General features: G+C 35.2%; 1 protein-coding gene across 13 annotated transcripts in view; it reads right to left on the reverse strand.

Moving 5' to 3' along the window:
* NRG1 (neuregulin 1) overlaps positions 1-18687 on the reverse strand; it is an 872712-nt gene that overhangs the window by 17164 nt on the left and 836861 nt on the right. For 5 of the 13 annotated variants that reach the window (XM_077476211.1, XM_077476210.1, XM_077476216.1 and 2 more), the window contains 3 exons: positions 13155-13272; positions 9201-9268; positions 5124-5147 (listed from right to left, as the gene is read on the reverse strand). In XM_077476211.1, coding sequence (XP_077332337.1) covers positions 5124-5147; positions 9201-9268; positions 13155-13272 — 210 coding nt within the window. Of the gene's footprint in view, positions 1-5123; positions 5148-8728; positions 8788-9200; positions 9269-13154; positions 13273-18687 lie in introns of those variants that run through there. The other 8 variants (XM_077476212.1, XM_077476217.1, XM_077476219.1 and 5 more) reach the window with 5 other exon arrangements.

Consider the following 18687-nt stretch of genomic DNA (forward strand, 5'->3'; position numbering starts at 1 on the left):
CAGCTCCTTGTCAGAATTGATTTTATAAAGGATAGTTGTGAAATGATATAAACAGGGTGTAGCATTGACTACCTATATTATCAGGTATTGATAGGTGTGTTCAGTAGCTCAATCAAGGGAATATTTCTGTACAACCTGTACTGTGTCCAAGTATAAACTATTATAGCAAATACAAGAGTGGAACGTGGGGGGGAATAGATATTTCAAGAGCCTGTACAAGCATAAGGTAGGTATTAATATTAATTACAATTTTATGTTTATGGAGTTTAATTTGGGTAGCGACATAAAACTGGGATTTCCAATTAGGTTTTAAATGTTCTTTTCCCTCTACAACGAAATGCATGCTGCTAAAAGCATGTGCTTTTTTGTGACTTGAATATTACTGAATGAACAATTTAAAAAAATCATTGTACTCCCTGAATTGTCATAGTAACAGGTTCTTTTCAATGCTCCCTTCCCAGAAGCCAATGCTTACACTGCAAGGAATAAAGAAAATGGCTAAGGGCATCCTATCCCATTTGATATGGCTGGCCCATTCACCAAGCACCAGTGCTGTTACATGTAGTTAGTTACAGCTCTTCCATACCCATATTTCTACCAGCAGCTGGGAGAAGTAATGGGGGATTGAAGGAATTGAAGGAAATTCTAATGATGGGGGAGAGGGCATTAAAACTAATCTGCTGCTTTGCACTTCATAAACGATATACAGATTTACTTTAAACTCAATCCAGCATAATAATTCAACATTTCAACAAAGCATTCATCTTCATATCTAGCAGTAGAGTTGGGTGTCAAATCTGCAAACACCATTAACATTTGTTAAAGTATCCACTTAAAAATACATCTCATCACCTCCAGAGATCAGGTATGAAAAAAAATCTATGTTTGTGAAGTAGTAGCAATGTCATTAATGGCATTGCACCTTCTCAGCATTGTGTGCACACTTTTCTGTCAGAAGACGACAAATGTATCAAATTATGTATATTTAAGAAGGTAATGTAGTAGTGTATATACTTTGGACATAATGTATATTTATATAGATACTTCTGGGGATGAATGGGTCATGTATCAGGGGGAAAAGGTCATGCAGACACATGTGGATGGTGGACGATGATGCATATGGACGGGGAAGGGAGATGCATTTACATGTTAATGGGCGATATCTATACATGGGAATGTACATTACTTAAATGCAATAGATCTGTTGTTTTTACTAATTTTCATAAATCATGTGTTATTCATATTTATCATAAGGTAAATATACTCAGTTTTAAACTGTTTCTCAACTGTAGTTTTCCGGTTTTGCTTTAAATCTGATCAGTGGTTGTATGTCAATATGTAGAAAATAAAACCTGTTTTTGAAGTTTGTCATGTGAATATAATGCTTATAGATAAAAAGGAATGTAGATATTAAAACATGAGTCTTAAAGCCACATCCACATAGCACTGTGATGCACTTTATGCAGGATTATTTGTGCTGCCCTAAGGTGTCACAGGTTGTTTTGAATCCTAAAAATGTCCCTGATATCTAGCAATTGACAACAAAATCTAAATTCTATAACTGGAGCACTTGAAAGAAAATAGCTAAATTATTCAGTGTGCTCAAGATCGGTTTTTGTTATAAAAGACAGAACTATGGGATATGAAATCAAAGCTTCCATTCAGGTATCATTTGGGGATTTTTTGAGGTGCTCTCATCACATACAGCAGCTGATTTCTATAAATTGCACACTAATTTCTAATAATACAAGCAACTATGTAGAGCCAGATCAAGTCCAGCAGATCTCATCTCATTTTAGTTTCATGAAGTGCTTACTACTTTTATACAACATGCAAAACAATTTTAAATGAATATAGAAAATAACTTGGCAATAATCATACTGATTCATTTTTGAAGCCAACTGTCAGTTGGGAACATGGCCAGCTTATTCATCTCAAGTATGCTATTAGCAGAATTAGGATAGATTTAAAACTATAGCTGATATGTGTATATACAGTATCTGGCACATAAATGTAATAAAATAAGATTTTGAACAATGTTTAAATTGATCCCCGATTCGCTTTCATTTACTTTGGGTCAGTTCTACACTACTGCACAATTAAGGTGCCAATACACATACTGCATATCTAATCGATTTACTTATAAACAGTCAGTAATGCTCCTGCACTATTTCTGTACATTATGGTGTGATATAAAGCAGGTATGTTGTGAGGTGCTGTATATGTGCTTTTGGGTGCCAATCAAAATAAATGACACATGTGTAAATGTAGCCTAAAAGACCAAATCTGTCAGATCTGGTTATATGCATCTATGGCTAAATTCCAATGAATCAACCTTGATACCAACAAATGCCTATACCTTAGCACCTATATTCCCAATTATGTAAAAATGTACTATGTGTGATAAAATATAAATTATCAGCTAATGCTAGCCAAATAGACAAATGGAGGAAGAATGAAAGCAGGTAAATGGTTTGTAACATGGATACAAGAGGCAGTTACAGACAGAGAATCTGTTATCCAAGAACCCCACACAATAAGTGAACTGATCCTATTAAATTTTAACTCCCACCCCCTAAATTTTCTGTGGAGCCTTGGGAATAATAAAGACACCACAATGCTCCAACTCATGGAAGCAATTCAGATAAGAGATCCCATACCTGTATGTAAAATAGGAACATAGAAGAAAATACAGTGAAATGTTGAGAAACATACATTTTTAAGGAAGTGTATATATATATATATTAAAATACTAAAGGTTGAATATTATTTATCTGTGTGTGGGCATTCCTTGTGCTATGTGGACTATTACGAAAATGTAATGATCATTATTGATAGGGAATATAGAGTGATTTTGTATATACTTTCCTTCCTTCTTTTATTATTATCCAGACTCAAAAAATGTAATTTTTTTTGGTCAGGTAAAAATAAGATAATACATATTAATAATTGCCATTTTTTGATCCAGAGTCAGAAGCTCCACCTTGGGAGCTTTTCACTTATTTTCCAGAAGCTCATTGACACCTGTTAAAAACTGTATATGAAGATCAATAGATTAAGCAAGAAATTAAATACACTGAATAAGTCATAGAAGTGACTCATCCCTTATTGGACTGCCTCGGCCAAGATTTCAATTAGACAAAGCCAGCCAACCGGAAGGCTGATACTGCTGTGCTGGTATTTCAGATAACCCACAGAGCTCTGAATTTTTTTTTGCCATGAATTTCATGTTTATTTTTAAAGCACAGCTGATAACATTTGGGAGGCTTTCACCCACAGCAAATCAATGCTTTACACAATTAATAAATATTAGCCATGATACATGGAATGTTGTATACATCAGATAGATTTGCATATTTGCTATATGAAGGCATGCCCCAGGCTTTTCCATGTAAAGTGAACTCATAATGGGGTACTTGGGACTCTGCAAGTAAGGGTTCTCTACCCTCACTCTCTAACCCCTGTTCATAGTGTGAATGAACCACTGGGGGTTATTTACGAAAGGCAAATCCACTTTGCACTACAAGTGCACTTGGAAGTGCAGTCGCTCTAAATCTGAGGGGTAGATCTGAAATGAGGGGAAGCTCTGTTGATTTTATCATCCAATCATGTGCAAGCTAAAATGCTGTTTTTGGTTTTCCTTGCCCCCTTGGATCTACAGAGACTTTACTTCCAAGTGCACTTTCAGTGCAATGTCATGTGCAAAGTGGATTTGCCTTTAGTAAATAACCCCCACTGTGTCCTTTTGTGGGCAAGATTCATGTGTTGCCATCTCACACTTGCAGGGAGAAAATCAAAAGGAATTCCGTTTTAGTAGTTACAGTGCATTAAAGATGATATTCTCTTTTTGTATACTATTTCATTTGAAGTGGAAGTCCATGCTAAAACTAAAATCCCTGCATCTATAGACACTCACGATCTAACACTAACCTATTTAGCCCTGTAAAGAAAAAAATTGTATACATACCTTTTCTGAAGCTAATCCGACCTGATCTCTAGTGCCGGAAGCTCTGCAGAGGGCACAACTGACAAAGGCTGTGAAATGAATGGGGCATGACGTCACCCATAGAGTTACTATGGGGCTTCCATTGTCAGACGTGTCCTCTGCACCCGCCTACACAGTGAAGCCACGGCTGGCAGCTCAGCGTCGGATCGGGTCGCATCAGCTTCAGAAAAGGTATGTATACAGATTTTTTTCTTTACATGGCTAGATAGGTTAGTGTTAGATCACGGGTGTCTATAGATGCAGGGATTTTAGTTTATGAATGGACTTCCACTTTTATTAAAATTCCATTATTTTAACAGAGATTAAAGGCTGAGATTACAGCAAGGGAATCTCACCCCATAACTACCATTTAATTAGCCATTTACACTGAGAACTTCTACTAGTTATTTCGCTTTTTGACTGGAGGTCAGAGAGTGAGGTAACAGTAGAACTTTCATTCCATAATTCACATACCATCAATAATTTTAGTAAGGTTCAGGTTAATACACAGGCAGAAACCCCATGACCTTGCAGATGCTGCAGTGATCTGATGACCAATTTACATTTAACTACAAGGAAAAGGTGGTAGGTAACATTTTTTGAACTATAAATACAAGTAGTGGATAGAGGATAAGAAACACTACCAACAAAAATGATGTATAATTATTTCAATACTATTAATGTCAAAAATAGTTCATTTGTTAATACTATTACATCGTCCTTTAAATATCCAGCAGATTCAGATTTATGTTTTTATCTTGCCCAATTTTTTTATATAATTTTTGTATTGTGATTATTAATATACAGCTGCTCAGTAAAGAATGTATGGGTACACAGTTCAATGTTCCAAACATCACCTAAGCAATTAGTAAAATATACTAGGTGTAACTATACATCATATCAGTTTAGTAAAAGTGCAAGCAAGTTCTACAGGGATTTGAATCTATTCTAATTTTAAACATTATATGGTATTCATTATGAACAGATGAATCTGAACATCTGACCCACAATTGCGTTATAGCTGTATGATCCCTTCCAAAGCATAAGGAAATTGGTTAGGAATTGAAGGAAAAAAAAGAAGGTTTTAAAGCTTTTAGGCTCTAATATCTGCAGGCTAAAAGGAATGATTGGTCCATACCCATAAATTCAATTCCAAGATGCTCTGCCAATGCAGAAAGTTGACAAAAAGAAAGAAAAGGGAAAAAGTTTCAGAAAAGAGCAATACACTGTACTCCAAAACAAATTATACATGAATACCATGGCTACGCTATGTCTGCACATTTAAACAAGACATGTGATGCATGGTAAATGGTCAATTTAAGTGTCCATGTCTGATTTTAAAGTGTAAACACAGACATTGTATATCAATATGAACGGAGGAAGAAATCTGAATGTATACATTTAAGCTTTCTTAAATATATTCAGTATTGTGTCATAAAACATTTTAAACTATTCTAAGTTATGGCAATGTATTACTAGCATAACTACCATCATACATTTATTTGCTAGTATTCAATATAAATTTATATAACTATACTGTTAGTTAACTTCAATACCCAATACTGTTTATAATTGCACTATACACCATTAATGCAAACTAGAACTATATTACACATGAGAGGCTAACCAATTAACTTTTATATGCAAAATAATCATCCTATCTATAATAACTATTAATTAAAATGAGAATAAACCATATGGTATTACAAAGGCATACGTATTATGACCATAACAACACATATAAGTTGTTTAATAACTATAGCTAACATCCAATGGAATATGGCTGAGATATATAAACATGTACTGTAACTAATAAAGTTGAAGCCAAATGTAACAACAACAAATAAAAAAGAATATAAAATGACTGATGACTTAGAACTGTTGGACTTCAATCAGTAACACTTCAAGGGAATACAGTGATTCAAATAGCATCCATCCAGATTTCTTCCAAAGACAGCCATTAATAAGAGGTTACACTGACGTTGCTAATTAGACATTAGTTGCACAAAAGCTCAGTTAGTGGCATGCCCATGCATACATATTATTGCATTTATTTAATTTTTAGGCAGGAAGTTAAGCCTGTTAGGTTAATTTTCAGAAGAAGTTATTATGCAGTTTTCATCTGAAATGAATCAATCTGAGGTAATCTACATAAGTAGAGTGTGAATTGGCTCTGTGGCTTAACAAGATAACATGCTGAGAGAACATGCATTGTTTCTTTAAAATTTACGCTAGGGAACATTGAATTATTCCCCACTACACTTTTATTTTTTGATCATGGCACAGAGCTTAGCTAAGCATTTGCTTATAATGCAGTGATAAGAAATAGATGTCTGCACTGCTTCTAGTAAGCAAAATAATTTTCTTCATTTTCAAAACGGCTTCAATCTGATAGGACTACACAAACACTTCCTTCCTCCAAAAATATTTTTTAAGCTTTACCTAAATTATTGGTAGTAATTATATTGTCGTTGAACTTTATTTAGGCACATGGATGTTAAATGTATTTAACATTATCGCAAATGTGAATATTAATATATTGTTTAATGACTATGGTAGATTTATATTAAGATTACAAAAAAAAGTAAAGTATTGTTCATTACATATTTGATTAAACTGAATTTCTTTTGTAAGAAAATCTTTTCATGTCTCATTAGTTAGCTAGTAAATTAATTGTTGATGTGTGTTTAGTAAATGCCAATCTATCTGAATTTTAAAATAAATATCCAGCAGAATGTGAACATTATGTAACAGATATTTGGTTCCAAGAATAATTTCATTACTCTAGAATTAATAAAATGCTTTCTTTTACGTAAAACATTTACAAATGATAAAGTACATCACAAGTGAGGGATCTAGGTGAGCTCTAAACTATGTTAGTCTCCTTGAGTCTGGGTTACATAGTTGAGCACCAAAGGCCAGATGGTGACAGATAAGCAGTTGGGAACGTAACAGCTAACAAAACCAGGCTATTATTATTGATCTTAAAATGATATAAATATTATAATGATAATTTGCAATTAAGAATTGAGTTTTTAAATATATTTCTAAATATGCTTAATGTTAAAAAATGTTTTGGGGAAAATAAACATACTGTGCTCAATTATTCAAAATGCTTTAGGAATTACAGGGTGGTATTTTGCATCAGTTATGTTGTAATTGTTGCATCTGTGAAATTTGATCACATTAACTTAATAATTTGTCATTAAAACAACTCTGCACTTGTCCTGTGCCATTGTTTTTGCTCTGTTGCAGAGCTTCAGTTGGTGAAGAATAATCTTAAAGTTCCTGGTGTGTTTGATGCCTGGTTGGCATCAAACACACCTGGAAATCAAAGGTGCCACAGGTAAGCATTAACCTTTTTCTTTTCACCTAGCTACAGAATCGCTTTACCAATATTAGATGATGTGGAAGTGCCCATGAAATTAGGATCAATTCACAAATCTTTAACACAAGGCTGAAGCTCTCTAATGCAGCCATGTGACTGCAACTTTCAAATCTTGTTGGATTAGAACTGTCCAAAAACGGTATCTTGTTTGAAAATAAGTATACTTCTGGTGTGTAAGCTTTGTGAATTGAGCCTATTGTCTGTATATGACAGGGCTTGTCAGGTTATTATAGTGAAGTGGAAAAAAGAGAAGAAGACATAAAGAAAAAAACACAGAACATGTGCATTTTTCTTTGCTGTTAATCATGCTGCATGCAGAAGCACAAAATCAGGCATTAGATTCTGCCCACAATTAATTGTTAAAATTATAGAATAAACAACCACTCCACATATCTAGTCACATCAAGCTGGAACATAATTTAACAGAAGTAGGGGTATGTTACAAATTATAACGATGAGTGATCTAGGGTTTATCCAGTTTGGGTTAAGGTGATTTTTTTTGCAAATGTGCCAGCATTTCAGAAAGAAAGGAGCGGTGATATTAAGACATCTTTATCAATTGGGGTGGTGCTGCATGAAACACAGGAACATCTGTGATAATGCTGCTGCCTTAAAGGGCAATCATTATTGGTACTGATGTACCTCCAGATGTCTGAATCTACTCAGAACTAATTAGGTGGATCTTAAAGTAATGATGTATTTGTCATCAGTTTGTAAGTCATGATGTATGTACAACCAGAGCTTAAATTGAGAATTATTTACATGTGCTTTGGAAGCTGCAATATATCTAGAAACAGTGCTGAAAGTATTCTAGTACAAGTGCAGGAGGAAGATTTGCCTATTAATGTAGTTAAGATGATGAAATAGGATTAGGAAAGAACTGTTAGTACAGGACTTTAGCTACTGTAGTTATTAATGTGATTATTTTGTTTAAGTGTATCTAGGTATATATATTTTAATGAAAGAAATTAGAATTGATTTTTGACTGTTTTCCTTAATTTATTCAGCCATAAATAATTAGAAAACCAATATAAGTTAGAATTTCTACATGTGGTATCCTGCATCTTATAGTTTTCTTACCTTTGTCAAGTCTACATTCTCTTATAATGTTCTATGCTAACATTACATGCATGCCCATCCACACTAGTGCATCAAAAGGATATCAAGATAACAATAATAATAATATCCATTATTATTATTTTTGCCATGCTACAGGCAGAGCAAACAGTACTGAGCCTAGTAGAGAACAACAAATCAAGTACTAGATGAGATCTGAAGAGAGATTCAGCAACGAGAAAGCAGCACCGATTGAACATGCTCCTATTCAGGCAGAGACAGAAAGGAAGTAGACGTACTGTAGAAGCTGGCCATTACGTAGTTTTGGCAGCGATCACCAGTAAATTCATTTGGGCACCTGAGAGGAAAGACAAAAAAAAGGTAGAGAAAACAGAGAAAAGAAAAGAGTTGAATATATGCCAGAAAGAAGAACCTTAAGTGTAAACTGATTGTTCTTGGAATACCATCATCAAAGATGGTGTCTCAGTTTTTGTACCGGCATGACTTGTAGATTTTCACTGTGTATTTGAAACATGTATATAACACAAGCACAAACTGATAATTATATCAAAGATTGATTGATTGATTGATTGATTGATTGATTGAAAAAATTGCTTGTTTGAATAGTTGATTAAACAAGTCATGTGTGCTACAAAAAAGAAAATCATCTCTGATCAGTGACATCATGAAGCATAAGAGCTAATCATTTTTTTTTATTTGTTGCTGCATTTGGGAGGTAAAAAAGTCAAATATCAGAGTACTGGGACATACTTTCTGCTCTTATGACTCTCAGAGGATCAGTCGCAGTACACCGTGCTCCCATGAATCCTGGTTTGCACCTAAAGGGTAAAAACGTGATGAGCACAATAAAATAAAAATAAAAAAAGGTATCCACCTGAACTTGTATTCCTGTAGGATATGTGAGAGAAGCATTCATATTGTCAACATATAGTGATCTTTCATGCAATCTATAAATCAAGCTTAAACACAGTTCACGCAGATCATACATGATATACAGTAACACAAACTGGTACCTTTTATAGTGACAAGAGTCGAATAAACATTATGCTCAGTACCAGCACTGTATATGATACATACAAGTTTGCTCCAAGCAGCCACAACAGTCATAGTCCTCGATGTACTTAAGGAGAAGAATGTTTACTCAACCAAGAGAGAATGGAGTTGAATTACTAAAGGCAAATCCACTGTGCACCACAAGTGCACTGCAAGAGCACTTGAAAGTGCAGTCACTGTAGATCTGAAGGGAAGATTTGAATTAAGGTGAAGCTCTGCTGATTTCTATCATCCAATCATTTGCAAGCAAAAATACTGTTTTTTTTATTTTCCTTGCATGTCTCAATCAGATCTACAACGACTGCACTTCCAAGTGCACTTGCAGTGCACAGCAGATTTACCTTTAGTAAATAACCCCCAATGTGTGCACTTCATCCACTCATCTGCAAATTGAGTGTCTTTCTTTTAATTCTTGAACACATGACTAAGAGGTTCATTTACTAAAGGAAAATAGTCTGTACACTGCAAGTGCACTCACAAGTGCAGTTGCTCTAGATCAGAGGGGAACATGCAAGAAAACTAAAATTAAAACAACATATTTTCTTGCACGTGATTGGATGATAGAAATCAGCAGAGATTGCCCTTAGATCTAAAGCAACTGCACTCCCAAGTGTACTTGCAGTGCACTTGTATTGCACAGTATATTCACCTTTAGGAAATCAACCTATATGTATTTGAAGTGCACTCTATTGCACTAAACTAATTTTAAAAAAAGCTACACTTTTAGGAAATCATCCATCTAGGGACACAAAAAAAATTGATTTTAGATTGTATCCAAAATCAAACAAACCGGGTAGCGTGACCAGAAAAATTGAACTCGGCATGTATGGATGCTTTGACAAAAACTGCTCTGATTCATCATATTTTAAACTTTCTGTAAGCTCCAAAATAGAAGCTGAATGTGATGTCCCAGCCTACTCAAATAAAAAGTAGGGAATGACTGAAACCCCTGTTGATTTTTCATTTTAACATCTGTATCCCACTGGGGAAAATTCCCTTCACTTTCTGTCCTGTAGACCCAACAAGAAGTGAGAAGAATACTAATCCAAAACAAAGGAAATAACCTCTAAGATGCCATTAAAACAGTTGCATTTGTCTATATCTCTTTTGGTTACAAATGAAAATGTATGTCTTTTCCTTCACTTTCAGTCCCGATGACAATGATCACCAGTACAAATAGAGTAAATCTAAATGGGACACAGGGGTTCTAATCCTTCCCTACTCTATCCAAAACAAAAAAGTCTCATCTTTAAATATAAAGACAGAAGGAAAGCAGCGCCGTTCTCCTTCTGTCTTTGCCTTCCACAGAGTTACTTCTAGCATGCCACGATCTGGCAGACATCCACAGTCAGCTTATCTAAGAACATTTCAAATGTTCTTTTGCCACAAATGTACCCCTTCACATGAACTCGATGTGAAAGAGCGTTCTAATTACCCACTCTCTCTTTATTCAGCTGATTGAGCGCATATGATCAGATCTACTTACTCTCAGCTTTAAATTAAGTTTAAATATCATAGTCAAATAAAATCCAAATACATTTATTTTTGTGTGCCCGGTTAAGCATTTGTTAGTTAGGATCAGTTCTGAGACAGTAGTTAGCACTTAAGTTATCTTAAAACTGCATGACAAATAAGACAATGAGATTAAAAAAAAAAATGTTTCAAGATATTCTTCCCTCTAATTAAAGTATATTTATGAAATATGACTAATGCAGTGTGGTACTGAAACACATTGAATACATGTTATTATCACTTGCATTAACACTTTTACAGGGTGTTATAGTTGAAATTCAAAAAACATCACTGTTAAATCTGCAAACACCATGAAGGTTCATTGTTTACAAAGATGCAAAATGGCCACGTGTTTGTGCTCTATTCTCTGATCTGGTAATAGCTCCAATCTGCACTGAATTTTGCCTATTATTGAAAATCCCACCCTTCTCATTGAAGAAAAAATAAATAAAAATAAGCCAATGGGAAATATGTTTCTGTTTTTTTTTTACTGTCAGCCAAACACTTTTGAAAAACTGTGCCACTGTGACCTTTTTCACAATCAATGTATTTCATTATTGAATATTATGCAGACTAATATATCAAAAGCTGTATCAATATTACAGGTTTGACTGCACTGATCATCAAATAATGTGTGGGGATTTAATAACAGCGTGTTTGCAATGCTGTAATGTGATAAAAGTACAATAATCAGTAGCTGTAATATGATAAAAATGTTACATTTTATAACAGTAAATTAGATTTTAGTTTATCAAAGTCAGATCAGTGAAAGATAAATTCTGAATGGATGCTACTGGTTACATCACATTACTCTTTGCTTTCTTGGACGCACTTGTATGCCTCTGTCCCTCATTTTTATAAGATGACTTTTGGATTAGCTCTCTTTCTTTTTGGTGACAGATGTGAGGTATAATAAAGAAACTCATTCAGGGCAAAAGACAGTGTTTACAGAAGGCACCCGCTGCACCCCAACTCCCTGATCTTGCTAGGGCCCTCTACTTTCCCTTCATCTGTCACAGCCAGCAACACAATTTACAGTGTTGGCTGGTGTTAGAGGTTGATAGGAGTGGTGACATAACTTCCTCTCTCAGTGCTCGGGCTTAGTGATTGGCACCTAGACCCAAGCGCTGTCTCCTGGGAGGGGGGGTGACATATTCCCCAACACCTGGATGCATTGTGTGATGTCTCTGCCGGTGTCAGAAAAAAGGAATGATGGGGAAGCACTGGCAAGGTAAGCATCAGTGGGTAGGCTTTGCAAAGACATTGTAATTTTGCCCTGAATGAGTACAGTGATAGTGCCTCTGTAAAAATACCACTAATAATTAAAACAATAAAAAGTATAAAGTCCTCTCACTAACTGTAAATCCTTAAAATTGTTCTAATAACAAATACTGTAATATTTAGTGGGGTTGGTTTACTAAAACTGTAGAGTGCACAATCAAGTACACCTGTGCATGGTAGCCAATCAGCTTCTAACTTTAGGTTGTTTAATTAGGCTTTGACAAAAAAATGGAATCTGATCGGTTTCTTTGCAGAGCTGCACTAGATTTTGCACTCTCCAGTTTTAGTAAATCAGCCCCAATGTGTGTGTGTGTATGTCACACAAAATGTGGATTGTATATACACATAAAAATTTATAATATACAAATGTGACTCTATATCCCACTATATAAAAATAACAACTGAATACTAAACAACAAAGAGAAAATACTGAACAACTGACTTGTTATACAAAGATAATAGCCAAAGCCATAAAGTTATGTGTTTGTGATATATTCTAATTGAATTACCTAATGTACTTAAATGTCTACAAGTACAACTCTAACAACTATTATTTTGAGAGATGGTCCTCCAAGCCTTCAACATGAATATCATGTTCTTTTTTCCATGGTATTCCCCATTATACATAGTGAGCACAATACATTAGAAAGCTATATGATATCATGATTAGCTGTGATGTCAAAAAATAATGTGGAAACCATTGTTACAATAGAAGAATATAAATTTACCTAAATGTCTTACCAATGGCATAGTTTAGTATTTCTACTCTGGTTTCACAAACACAAGTCTTATGGCTAGATACTACTTTGAATAGCAACCCCATCACAGGAAAAAGTCTTATAAGTGAAGATTTCTTACTTGCACATGTATTTTGTTGTGCCGCTGCTTGTGATTCCTTTGATCACGTAGCATTCACCTCCGTTGACACAATATGTCTTCTCTTTTTCTGAACATTTGGATAAGTGACTTGCTGATGCTGTAATGAACAACAAGTAAATGTTTAATGTAAACTAGTTCAATGTTACATCTAACAGAACAATATAGATGTTATACAATACATTAATACATACATAATATAAAATTCAGTCACAAAGAGTAACTGGTATATTTTATGACAGATGAAAATTCTTATACTAGAATATGTCCAATTTCAAATGATCATACTGGGGCATGCCCCAAAGTCTACAGTGGACATTATGTCGCATTATGGTGAATACTGAAATGCAAAAGTTGATATTCTCAAATTCTCCAAACTCACCATTGCTGAGAGCTGGAATCTACCCCCACCCCAACCACAACTTCAAACAGCCCACACAAGTTGTTCAAACCTCAGCAGAAATAAAATTGAATATGTATGTAATAGTGACTACAAACATCTTAATTACAATTTGTATGATAAATACAATACACTTAAATTACCAACTTTGGTAATAGTTGTGATTGATTTTATTATTATTTGTATTATAATTGAACTTCACATTCAACAAAAATGATAGTTCAAAAAGAATTTTTACTACAGTAATACATTATTCCTTTTTTGGTTTGCTTTTTTTTCTTTCTTTTTGATTATATTTTTGTTGTTTAGAGTTAGAAACAAGTTCCAAGTATCTAATTCCAAACAACTGTAAAAAATCTGAGTCACATGTAAACTGGATTATTAGGATCCAGGCTAGCTGAACTTCCAATATCACATGAGCTTAGCCCTGACTATTATTGCCCTTTTGAAAAAAAACAGCTTGCAGATCAAGAGCTGATTGCTTACTATTTTCAAAGAAGTGATTATTGGAGTCCCTTGCTGATGTTAGAAAGTGAGCTATGATGGACTACAGCTGCTCTCAATTGCCATGGATGAGAACACATTGTGGTTGTCACACCAAATTGTGATATCCATATAACATGCGGAATGTTCCTCTGCTTTGACCTGACATATGTTTATACTGTCAAATGGCATTTGATAAGAAAGTAATGGAATGTTATCTTTTAGATCTTGCATTTTGACAATCCCCAAGCAGGAAAGAAGAAATACCATCCACTGCGTTTAACTATGGAGTCTTTCATATCAGAACCCCCCAGTGATCAATTCATTCTGGCAACATTTGACTTGGAAAATCAAATGTTGGATAAATGCAAGTATCTAAGTTTTTATAGAAAAAAAATAGATTGTAAATATAGACATTTAACTAGGCGTACTCAACTGTCAGTGTTCTAACTGATATGTGTGCATTCTTGTCTATTAGAATGCAGGATGTGCTAGGCTTACCTAGAATCTATTTTAAAAGGAACCTCCATGCAAAAATGCAAACTCTAGGATGAAAAACAACAAAGACCGCCAGCCATATTTTTTTCATAATATAAAACAAATCAAATTATTCTCAGATTGTTTCCTTATAGGTGTTTTTGTTAGAGCTAAAATGTTAAAAATTGCACTGGTCCATAGGGGTATATAGGTATATGAGCTAACGTGATGAAAACATTTTTGATGTTAGAGTTTGAGGGCACAGATGTGTTCAATCATTTATACAAGCAAATTATTTAACAGTGGTCACGGTACATTTCCAAGGACAAGACACAACACAAAGGAGGAGAACAAAGCAAGGGTAGTTGTGAAGCTGCTATCTGCCTTTGTTTCTGCTTAAATATTTTGTTTTATCATACTGCAAAGGGATTTAGCTAATAATAAAATACAAATAAAGGCTCCTATTTGACAAGCTAAACAAGTATCAAACCCAGTTACTATGCGATGTGAAGCCCCAAGAAGTAAACAAAAAAACTTCCTTTACCTTTTATAACTGAGCCAAAACCTGTTTTATTTGTCTTTTACACTCTCTCCCTGTCATAAATCTGAGGCAACTGTCAATCCAGAAATCAGTGGGCAGGACTGGGTTTGGCCAGCTACTGATTGACCATCTACATACTTGTCAACCAGCAGTGACAGCCAGTTTGCCTAACACATTTTTTTCATCCAACATGAGTGCCCACTGTGAGTGTCAACTCTGTTCTGAATTCAAGAATAGTGCAGCATCATTGCAACACCATCAAAAGAGACCGCATTAGGTGGTATTCACTCGCTGGATCAACAAGTATTTATGAAACTTTGCAGGGGGACTAAGAGAAAACAGTGAGTGCAGATGCATATATAATTAATTTCTACAACACGGTTTTGAATGGAAAGCAATAGTTCTACTTTAAACGTTATATACATAGGAAAGAGCAACGTGCTGATGTCACTGCACTGTTCAACTCTCCGATAGGACGGGCGTTTGTATTGTAGCCAGCTGGCTTACTGTCCATGTCGGATGAACCTTGCTTATATACAAGTCATACTATTTTATTTAAATAAACACCAGTCTGGTTTTACCTATGGTGAACCTTTCCTTTTTTTGGACCTATATGAACACGATTGTTGAGGTAGGACACTGGATCCCTCTGAGTTCCTGTGACAATCCAAGTCTATCTGCTCCTTAGTAGTGTTTGCTGACTGTTGTGGTCAAATCTACTATTTGTTTGCAATGCCTAGAGGAAAAGGCCCTGGCTGGGTATTAGCCCCAAGCGAGTCAGCTTGTGCAAGCTGGTAAGCATGTGCTCTATGTGGTGGTGGATACACATGTCTGTCAATGTGATCGTGATATTCATAGGAGGAGGACTTTAAACACCTTGTGTACTGTTTTTCATACATTATTAATTTCAAAGGCTATATCTGCTTTAGTCCTATATACCATCATTGGGACTTGCTGACATATATTGCCACTCACTAATTGTGTCACTGTAGAAATGGATATTGGGAAATCTGGTCCCCGGCCAGAGATACCAACAAGGAGGAGAGCAAGGGGACTATTGCGGTGCGCGTCAACAAGATTCAAAATCGATTAGAAGGACGAGTATAAAATTATTATGTAAATTTATGAAATAATAAAAACAAGTAACAATGTACAAACAATCAAGGGCTAATATAGAAGGTGAACTATTTTGACTAGTTTCGCTTTTCCGCTTCTTCAGGAAATACATCTAAAAAAAAATACATTTTTTTTTTAATAATTGTGTCACTGTGCAATTTGTTGATTTATGTTCACTTTTGTGACACTATGCAATATTTGTATTTTTCACTATATTATATATTTATACATTTTATCCTTTGTGTATATCTCACATTTGAGCTGCGACTAAGTTTAGGGTTTAGGATACAGAGAAGTTTTTTTCTTCTACACATGTTTATATACATACATATTTACAGACATAAAAGTATATAAGATAAATAATGTAATTAATAAAACATATTTTGTATATTGAAGAAGTGAAAATGCAGTGTAGAGTTTATGGCGAATTACATCCAATTTACTTTATTGAAATACGTTCCTGGCAAAACTGGTGTCCGTAACAACAGCAGCTGTGTTCAAATATTTTGCCGGATACCCTATGTGACTTCACAAAGACAAATTAAATCGCCTTAGGGAACAGGACACTTTCGTTCCATGGCAATTTTTAACAAACGGCCATCACTAATTATGTTGTGGAAAAACATAACTGATCCATGAAAAATTTTCTAATTCTCAAATCTTCGATGACAACACAATACTGTTTTCTCTAATTCGAAACATGCTAGCAACAAAAAAAAAAAAGTAGCATATACAATCCTGTGACACAGAGTTGGTGAATGAGGAAGCATCGTTGGTTAGAGCACATTTTTTCATAAACAATGACGTGTTGCTACCATAAGCAGTAAAAAACTTGCACTTATCAAGAACAACTAGAAATGAACCTTGCTTTGATGTTATTTCTGCTCATGAGATAGTTAGATAGTTTCTATGTGTTACTGCATGTTAAACATCAAGCTTGGCCTTTTCACTGCAATGTTAAATAATCTATGAAATCACAATGGCTGGGACTTTGATTGCAATTCTTGGAAAGGGATTATCTGCAAAAAGTTCTCTCTGTGTTTGCATGAGTTTGATACAACATACTATACTGCATATATATATATATATAGACAGATAGATATATTTATATGGCACAGTATTTAGATATAGTTTTTGGCCTATGAGAGGTAACTCAACTAGGCACAGGAAAGTCATGGCAATTCCATGCAAATAAGGTCCTGCAACTAGAATTAATAAAAAAAAAACAACAAAGGAATGTGAATACAAAACCAGATCCATAGTAGGTTGGCTGTCACACCAGACCCATAGTAGGTTGGCTGTCACACTAGATCCATAGTAGGTTGGCTGTCACATAATCTGATAAAGTTACACGTATAGACTATAGTATGATCACTAAAATGACCTGATCTTGCCCCCAATCCAATTCCTGATACACTATTTATGACAGGTCACAGAGATCAGTGCAGGGAGAAGCTGCAGGCTGCGAGAGGGGAAGGAGAGATGTCGCTCAGAGAGGCCATGGATCTGGGGTTTGGGAGCAGCATGGGGGTGATCAGAGGTGTTGGGGGGACAAATCTGGACCCCCCCAAGCCCCATGCAGAGGAGGGATGCTGGCTAATGATGGTGGCTGTGGGAAGCGGGTTTGCTGGGGGGGTCAGATTGGGTGAAAAGGGGTTAATCAGTGCTTGGGGGGAGAAGGGGATAAGAGGGGAGAGTGGGGGAGTAGTTCTAAGTGAAAATAAATGGTGGCGTGTGAGTGGCAGGGGACAGGGGCATGGGTGGGTGGGGGGGGGGTAACATTAGGGGTTCTGCTGATCAGAGTTATAGAGAATAGAATATACCAGAGTCTGCTGGTCAATTCTGATATAAGCTTATGGTCATTGAAGTGACTATAAGCTTATATGAGAGGGAGAAAGAAGGTCCGTATGGCATACCTGTGGGCAATTTTTAAGTACGTATGGTGTATGGACTTGGCAGTGAAAGGGTTAAATATATTGAAATTACTTTTAAATTACATTCACATGTTAAAGCTTATATCTCATTTTAGTGATGAAGTTTACATCTACTTTAGGTTCATAAAGTGTGCTGCATGATTAACGACAGCAAGTCCCAGTCCTACAGATGGCAGGCTGGACTAATACTAATTATTTTTTAAAATATGTATTCCAAATTCAAGATATTAATAAATAATGTTGGAATGTATGTATCACATTTTTTAGAAAATACGTTAATAAAGCCACAGATGAAGAGCCATAAGAAAATGCTGTTTGCATTTACTCTTCTTATTCCCCTCAAAGAATGAGCACAGCACAAGCCTCAGATAACCTATCCGCAGGACAAACACTGAGCAGATAATATTGGACAATGTATTTCCTGGAAGCATGTCCAAGAGGGAGAAAACACAGATTGAAAGTGACTTTATTGTATTTAGAGATAATAGCATACCAGATATTTCAAAGTGTGGTTTCCTGATAAAATAACATGGAGGATAATATACGTATGATAGCACATATGGT

The sequence above is a fragment of the Lithobates pipiens genome, unplaced genomic scaffold, assembly GCF_037356315.1.
Source record: "Lithobates pipiens isolate NorthernLeopardFrog02 unplaced genomic scaffold, aLitPip1_a1.2 Scaffold_13, whole genome shotgun sequence".
NCBI classification, from domain to species: Eukaryota; Metazoa; Chordata; class Amphibia; order Anura; family Ranidae; genus Lithobates; species Lithobates pipiens.